The following is an 8781-nucleotide window of genomic DNA, read 5'->3' on the forward strand; positions in this document are numbered from 1 at the left end:
CCCCCCCCCCCAAAGTCAATGTGAAATCACACGTAGCCATGAAAGAAAACTTGAAATTAGCCAATATAAGGGGCAGATAAGTGACACAGTGGATTGAGAGCCAGATCTAGAAATAGGAGGTTCTCAGTTAAAATCTGGCCTCAGATACTTCTTAGCTATGTGACCCTAGGCAAGTCATTTAATCCCCATCATCTAGTCCTTTACACTCTTCTGCCTTGGAACCGATACATAGTATTGATTCTAAGTTGGAGGATAAGGGTATATATTTATAAAATATCATATATGATAATTATTTAATAATGTTATGCTATATATTATAAACCATATAATTCATTATAGAATATTGTGCTATATATTATATATCATATAATTATTATTATAGTATATTATGCTATATGTTATATAATTTATTATTATATTACATATGATATATTGTTACATAATTTATTAGTATAGTATTATATATGTGAAGAAATTAACCAGTATTCCTTTCTTTTCGGAAAAAGAGAAATTCACAATTTTTAAAAAATGTAGGCCTTCCTCCCTTGGCAATGTTTAGCAGATATTGAATCCTGTCTCTTACCAAAGAAAGTATCCTCACTCCTCAATCCCCACTCCCCACTAAATATAGCTTGCTATGGCCTTATTACATAGTTTTCAAAAGTTAACATTGCCCCCAAAATTCATCAGCCTGTAGCTAATCCAACTGACCTCTTTCTTTTAGCCAGGTTCTGACACTATTTTTGTGACCTTGGGCATACTACTTGCCTTCTCTTGGCCTTGGTTTCAACTGTAAAATTAGGGGGTTGGACTCTCCCACCTCTCTGAGCCTTCCCAACCCCAAATATGGTGTCCTGTGATCTGTGAGGTGAAGATGATCACCATAGGCTCCATCACCCAGTCTACTAACAACCCCAAGTACTCCCACTCTACTGCCTCATTGAGGCTTGGAGATGACTCTAGTTTCCCAAAAGCTGTGCTAGGACAACATGAGCCCTTTGACAGTTAGAAGCCCTTCTTAGCATGTTTTTATATTCATAAAATAAAATACGTAGGATCACAAAGGGAATTAATTTTATTGAGATAAAGTATTCAGAAAAGAAAGTAATTAAATTAATTTTGATAATGTTGTATCTAATTAAATTAATTAATAAAAATCAATTTTAATAATGTATTTGATTAAATTAATTTAAAATAAGATTAATTAAAAAGAAATTAATTCTATTGAGATAAAGTAATCAGAAAGAAAAAGCTCATGAATTCCAGCTTAAGAACACTGGTTTTAGCAGAAAAATTAGATGGGGCATTCTTCTGCCTGTTGTTGTAGAAACTGGCCCGGTTTTCCTTGGAAAAGGCTTTCCAGGAAAAGTTTAGTACACTTCCTCCTAGTAATATAATTCTTTGCATAAATGTTGTATGCCCCCAAATGCTCCCTGACCCTATTCTGCCCAGTAGAATGTAAATTCCTTAAGGGAAAGACATATTTCACTTCTATCTTTGTTCCTGGCACACGGAAGAAGCTTAATACTTGTGCATTAAACTGAATTGGATGGATGCTGGGCAGGCTATAGGTGTTCAATTGTGAGGTGGATAGAGCACCAGGACTGAAACTGAGAAGACCTGAGCTCAGATGTGTACCTCGCACACTTACTAGTTTTGTGACCCTTGGCAAGTCACTTAGTAGCCCTGTTGGCCTCAGTTTCCTTTTCTGTGAAATGAAGTAGTGAAGGAAATGAATGGCAAACCACTCCAGTATTTTTGCCAAGAAAACCCCAGACAAGATCATGTAGAATTGGACACAACTGAACAATATAAATTGCCTGCGAAATGGGCAACTTACAACGAAGCCTTTCCCAAGTAGGAGAAGGTCATTAGAGTTGGGGGTGGAGGGAGGAATTCTATCATCTTTTCTATTCCCAGCTCTTTGACCGAAGAAAGAAAATCTACAACTGGCTTGAATTTCCTCCTAAAAAAAAAAAAAAAGGAGGAATTATCAAATGACATAAAAAGAGCATAACTTCCTTATAATTTCCTTAATTTTTTATTGAGGTCACTGGATTAGGATTCAGGAGACCTAGATTTTCATCCCAGCTTTGTCACCAATTAAGTATATAATTTTACCTGTACAGTAAGGAGGATGCAGCCAGCACAATGTAAGCTTCTTTCTCAGCTAAGTGGTGCAACTGATTAAGTACTGTTCCTAGAGTCAGGAAGATCTGAATTCAAATCCAGCTTCAGACATTTACTAGTTGTGTGACCTTGGACAAGTCACTTAACATCCATCTGTCTCAGTCTCTTCAATTGTAAAATGAAGTTAATAGCATTCATAGAATTATTGTGAAGATCAAAGGAGATTATATATGTAAAGTGTTCAGGATGGTGCCAGGTATGTAGTAGGTGCTTAATAAATACCCTTGCCTTCCCTTCCTCTTGAAGGCAGGGACTATTTTCATACAGTACAGTGACTTGTACGTAGTAGGTACTCCACAAAAATGCTTATTGGATTGGACTGAATTATACTACATGATCTCTAAAGCTCTAACAAGCACTTATCTCCCAGAATTGTTGGGAGGATTAAATGAGATATTAATTGTAAAGGGCTTAGCACAGTGGCATTAGAGACAGAATTTAGGGTTCTGCCTCTAAGATATGCTATTTTTATTACTTTCTGTAACAATTTGATAATTACTTTAAGAACATTTTAAGAATAAAAACAAAAAAACAGTGGGAAGATATATATCTCAATAATTCAGAATCTTGTTGTCCTTAATTCTATCTTTTGCTCCCATGAATTTCCTTTCAGATTTACTCTCAATGACAGAAATCTTGGCAGAATTGTGACAATAGCAGAACCATTCAATACAGAGTTCCAGCTCTGGCAGGTATGAATCTAAACCATTTCCCAACATTCCTCTTTTTTTTCAAAGATAGACCAGACTAATCTTCTGTTGAATTTCTTCTATGCAATATGCCATAGAGTTAGTCACAGTCAGGGAAATAGATGATGAGATCTTAGAAAATATGGATACATTTTTTTTCTATTTGGAAAAAGAAAATTAAACAATATTGCAAGGCAAAAATCTAAGGTCTCAGAGCCCTTAAAGAAAGCTCTGTGAGGCTGCTTAGGTTGCCAAGAAACCAAGGCTACACCTTTTGTCTGGGACTTATGACCCTGGGGTGATTAGATTACATCCAGACTTCATGTGTTTAGCGTTTCAAAACCAAAGGTTTAAATCTCTTGATTCCTCATAGGTAAAGATATTCTCCTTCCCTCCCTCCCTCCCTCCCTCCCCCCTCCTCTCTCTCTCTCTCTCTCTCTCTCTCTCTCTCTCTCTTTTTCTTGGACAAATAGAGATGGAAAGGGAGGGAAGGCTTTGTGATCTGTTCAAGAAACAAAATAAAATTATTGGAATTTTAGAATCCCACATTTTATTAGTGGGTTGAGGATTATAGTCCCTGTGGTCTCAGGGATAGACTCTGTGTGTTTGGGAAACAAATAAAAATATGCCTATAAGGAGGTTAGGCAGATGGAATCCTTGACTGATCATTTTAAAATATTCTTTACCCCCCACTCCCCAAGTCCTTATAACAAGTTTAAATACTGACCAAGGACATAATGGAAAGAATGTCTGGAGACCCTAGGTTCTGATCCTGCCTCTGGTGGCTACTTCCTGTGTGACCCTAAGCAGATCATTTATCCCTGGACCTCAGTTTTCCCAACTGTAAAGCATGCTTGCTAACGTACGTGTGTGTGTGTGTGTGTGTGTGTGTGAGAGAGAGAGAGAGAGAGAGACAGACAGACAGACAGACAGACAGACAAAGACAGTGGCAGAAAGATAGAGGCAGAGGCAGAGAGACAGAGACAGAGGGAGAGAGGCAGAGAGGGAGGGAGGGAGAGAGGGAGGTGGACAGAGAGAGAGGGAAAGGGAGACAGAGAGGGACAGGGACAGAGAGAGAGGGAGAGGGACAGAGGGAGAGGGACAGAGAGAAAGGGAGACAGACAGAGGGAGAGAGGGAGGGAGAGGGAGAGAGAGAGAAAGAGAGAGGAGAGGGAGAGAGAATTTTATATTAGATGACCATGGAAGTCTTTTTTCAGCTATGATCCTTTGAAATCCAAATCCCATTTTATGATCTGTTTCAGTCATGAGTCCATCACTTACTAATTCGGTGACTCTGGGCAACTCATTTTAATCTCCATAGAACTCATTTTCTCTCTGAGAATGCAGGGGTTGGACTAGTTAGTTTCTGCTATCTCTTCAAGCTCTAGATTTATGGTTTATCCTACAGATACAATTTAACAGTAAAATCACACCAGGGAGGAGTTGTCCTAGGATACAAGTAAAGGATCTGAACACATACACCTAGATTTCAGTAGTCAAGAACCCAGAGATGGTCGTGCTGACCTATGAGGTACAAGATGCTGTCGTGCATATTATATACTTGGGCCAGATGAATTGCTCAAGGGTTGATGACTTGAGAGAAGAAAAGAATGAACCTCAACTTGGAAACTGGATGTGGAAACCTATATATGGTGGGGCCTAGATTTTGAGGGCAGAAGGGATTCAGAGTCCCCTTCTTTTGATGATTACTGAAAATCTAGGAAATTTATTAGTAGACTCAGAGTGAGCTTTTCTTTAAATTGTTTCCCTCCAAACACTTCCTATCTGTGTGACCCAGGGAAAGTCACTTTTATCTCAACTGCCTTGCCCTTGTTCTCTTCTGTCTTAGAAGTGATACTAAATTGATCTAAATTTTAAAAAAAGTTTATTAGTTTCTTGTTGAAGACGAGGGTTTTGAAAAGCAGGTTTAATGTTAAGCTTATAAAAAAGAAGGAAGAGAAGAATGCTGATGAATTATTTAAAAAAACAAATAAGAGAGCAAGAGAAAATGCAGAATGGGACCCAAACAAACAAAGCAGTGGTAGAACTACCACACTTAATTTAAAACATACATATTTTTAAAACTATGTAAAGGAGATTCACAATTTCATATGAAGACCTCTTTTTTCCTGTTCCTTGAATGTGGAAATGTTCATGTGTGTAAATAATTATCAAGTCTATGGTAATAAAAGAGAAAAAAATTTCAAAAGACATAGTTTTATGTGTCCATAAAAAAGATAGAAGATGTGGGATTTTAAAAATAAAAATAAAAAAGTAAAAATTGTTCTCCTCTCTTTTCTAGATAGAGATGTTTTTTAAGAAATACCCTGAAGCAGGAGCAGGAGCAGCTTCTCGACAGAAAGTTCTAGAAACAGTGAAGAATAACATCGAATGGTTGAAACTTCATAGAGAGGAAATCAAAGAGTGGCTGCTTTATGCCATCTCTAGAAATGACTAAAGCATCTCAGACATCATATTTTAATTTTACGGATTCATTTTTCCTTCCCTAACGTGCCTCTAAGGGAGCTGATTTCAGAAGCACTGTGGAGATCATCTAAAGAGGCACCAATACTGCTGCTTGCTAGAAGGTTTTGGGTGTGTTTGGGCCTCTTTTGCAAAGATTTAAAAAAAAATCCCCTTTTGTTTATGAAGGAAGATACTAGCAGAGTATTGAATAAACTCAGGGATTCCTTCTGAGTGTACTTTATAGGAGATCCTTTACACACTGAAGAGAATTTAATAGTCATTTAATGTCTTTAAGTATCATTCTTTACATCTTAAACCTGTGGGGGAAAAAAAGGAACATTTTAGTCTTAGCTTTTACATTCTTAGGACCAAAGAAACACCACTTAATCTTCTCTCCTGATTGATTTTTAAAGTTTAAATACCGGCACTTGAGGGACCAATATCACCATCTTAATCTTTATTTTATTATTCAGAATCCTACAGACCTAATTTCATTTTATTCACATTTGTCTTACTACTTTAAATCCTGTCAAAGTAACTAGAGCTTAAGTTGGACTCAACGAGTGCATGAATTAGCCAGAGCTGTAAGTCGACAGTTACCTTTACTTTCCACAAAATCAACAAGAGAACTCTACTTTCCTTTTTCAAATAAAGATGAAAATTTGCCTCCCCAAAATTGCTATTTTCAAATGTCATCTTTATTCTTGGCCAAGGGGTTGCTCAGACATCTAGGAATTTAGTACTTGATGTATGGCAAATTGGGGCAGCTAGGTGGCTTTCATAGTGCACAGAGTGCCAGGTCTGGAGTCAGAAAAATTGTTTTTCTTGAGTTCAAATCCCACCTCAGCCACTTCCCAGCTGTGTGACCCTGGGCTCAGTTTTCTCATTTGTAAAATGAACTGGAGAAGGAAATGGCAAGCCACTCCAAGATCTTTGCCAGGGAAACCCCAAATGGAGTCATGCAGAATCAAGATGACTTAAAAAGAGCAACAAAATCAATTGTCTACCCATTTCTCAAATGATAAGACATTTTACTCATTTAGGAGCGCAGATCAACAACTGAAAGGGGAGCTCCAAGGCCAGCTAGTTCAATCTCCTCAATGCCCAGATTGATGAATCTAAAGTGTCTTACCCAAGATCATTCAGGTAGTGTCAGAGGTAGGATCTGAACCTGAGTCTTCTACCTCTTGAGTGAGTCTTTCTCCAAGAACAATGTGAAGTTAGAAGGGGTTTTATAATTGGTTTTGTGAATGAGTAGCTAGTAACAAGGTCCTGAGGCAAATCAACTACTCAATTCTTCCTATAACACTTCTTCTCCCCCCTCATATAATTGCACATATGTAACCTCTTAGATCTTACACTCCAGCGAGGAAAGTCATATAGATATTATTTCCATTTTGCAGTAAGGAAAAGGAGAAGTTGAGTTATTTGTCTATGCTCACACAGTCAAAAAGTCAGAAGCAGAATTTGAATACAGATTTATCTTCTTGCCCCAGGATCCTGGGCTCCATATTTAATTCCTTATGCTCCCTTTCCAGGGATATGCAATGAGAAAGAATCAGGAATATTTCCATCACTTAAATAGGTTTATTATTAATTACTAATAATTTATTAACTTCCCCTTCTTGGTCCCTCACACTGACTAGACCTTTAAAGTTTGAAGATAGTAATCCCCAAGTCATCTGTTATACCAATGGCAATCTTCAGTTCTTTCAACACACATCCCATGTTATTATTTTTTCAACACGTATCTTATGGGAGATGGCAGAGTTAGGAATGAGGAAGTTCTGAGTTTGAATTCTGCCTCAGACACTATCTAGCTGTGAGACTCTGTGCAAATTACTTAATCTGTGCATCAGTTTCCTCCTTTATTAAACAGGTATAATAAAAAATATCTATCCGGTGAGGACCAGATACATCAAGTACTTTGCAAGCCTTAAGATTAGATTTATCTTCTTTCCCTAGGATCCTGGGCTCCATATTCACATATGCTATTTTATTATTGATAGTTATTATTGTTAATAAAAATTTAATAATATAATCACAGGTACTTTCCTTAGGACATGTCCCAATTTAATGATATCCTCCCCAAAATGTGCTGTGTACTCCCCAAGACAGTCTAGCATTGACTTCATGGGTTGGTTCTTTCCCTCTTCTTCTTGTTATACATACCCTAGGATCATGGAATCTTGCTCATTGCCCTCTTGCAAATTTTACCGCCTGACAAATGACTTGACTCAAAGACAGGCAAAGTACCAAAAATACTCTCAGCTTGTATTTTCACATCAAGACTAGAGAAAGGATGAGAAGAAAGCAAGTTTGGCAGAAGAACTTTTGATTTTTTTAATTATTCTTAATTACTTTTTAAAAAGAAAACACATGAGGAATCATAAAATGCCAGCTGATGTCCAAAGTTAGCAGGCTGACCCTGACCGTTAATGAGGATTAGAGCCCATATTTCAGCCTAACCACAATAAGAACCAGCATTTCAAGCTCTTATGTTGTTTTATTTGGACAAATAAGGAAGTGGGATGGTTTATCTTAGCTTTTTATTGGGAGATGGAGGAGAAGGAGTGGAAGGGTCTAGTGATCTGGTTTCCAGCTCTCCTAAAATGAAATGACAGGGAATTTTGCCTCAGTCCTCTTCAAGGCACACTGAAACCGAAAAAAATATTCTTTGGGGTCACTGTGGTCCTCGTTAATCAGCATGACAAAAAGCTGTGCATACTTTGATATAAATCAGCAGAACTGCCACTCCCTGGGTGAGTACTATGTGCGAGGGAAATAACATGGCTAGGGACCAATAGACAGAACTATGGCCAGCACATGCACTGGAAGCTTTTGTTTTGTGCTGATACTCGGAAAAAATCCTGCAGTGTTCCATTTCCAAAAGCAATAAATTTATTCACAAATTAAAACTATGAGCTTCCAAGATTAAACTGGATAGAGGGTTCGGGAACATGGTGAATGCATTGCCTTTCAAAATGGAGTCTGGCTCTGGTAGCAAGGAAGTTCTCACTTCTTTCAGTGGATTAACTCCAAAATTCCAAATCATTGCCACGGTGGCAAGAAGATATTGAGCAGGGGGCGTGAAACTAACAAAAGAAAGTTTGGGAGGCAGCCGGGAGCAGGTGTTATGAATAAGATGGGGTTCATGCATGTAGCATCTGGCATATCCCCTCTTGCATGTAAGGGTCCCCAAAACAGTTGCTTCAAGTTCAAGGTACTATATAGATCTGTATTTACTCAAAAAACACAGCTCATAAGCCCCCATGGAAGTGTTTACTTACACTAATCGGCCAAAGGATACATTTAGTTTAAAACAAAGTATTTGATAAGATTGTATAGAGAGTGAGAAAAGAAGATTTAGGATTATAAGTCATGGTTATACTCTCCCACAAGTACACATACCATCAGGAGTAAGAATGGACACATT

General features: G+C 37.8%; 1 protein-coding gene across 1 annotated transcript in view; it reads left to right on the forward strand.

Annotated features, from left to right (window-relative positions):
- Nucleotides 1-6020, forward strand: part of LOC123252257 (glutamyl aminopeptidase) — a 117658-nt gene extending 111638 nt beyond the window's left edge. Inside the window, exons 15-16 of the mRNA XM_044681646.1 lie at nt 2804-2882; nt 5182-6020. Coding sequence (XP_044537581.1) covers nt 2804-2882; nt 5182-5337 — 235 coding nt within the window. The 3' untranslated portion in view covers nt 5338-6020. The remainder of the gene's footprint in view (nt 1-2803; nt 2883-5181) is intronic.
- The last annotated feature ends 2761 nt before the right edge of the window (nt 6021-8781 follow it).

Source organism: Gracilinanus agilis, chromosome 6 (genome assembly GCF_016433145.1).
Source record: "Gracilinanus agilis isolate LMUSP501 chromosome 6, AgileGrace, whole genome shotgun sequence".
In the NCBI taxonomy this organism is placed as follows: Eukaryota; Metazoa; Chordata; class Mammalia; order Didelphimorphia; family Didelphidae; genus Gracilinanus; species Gracilinanus agilis.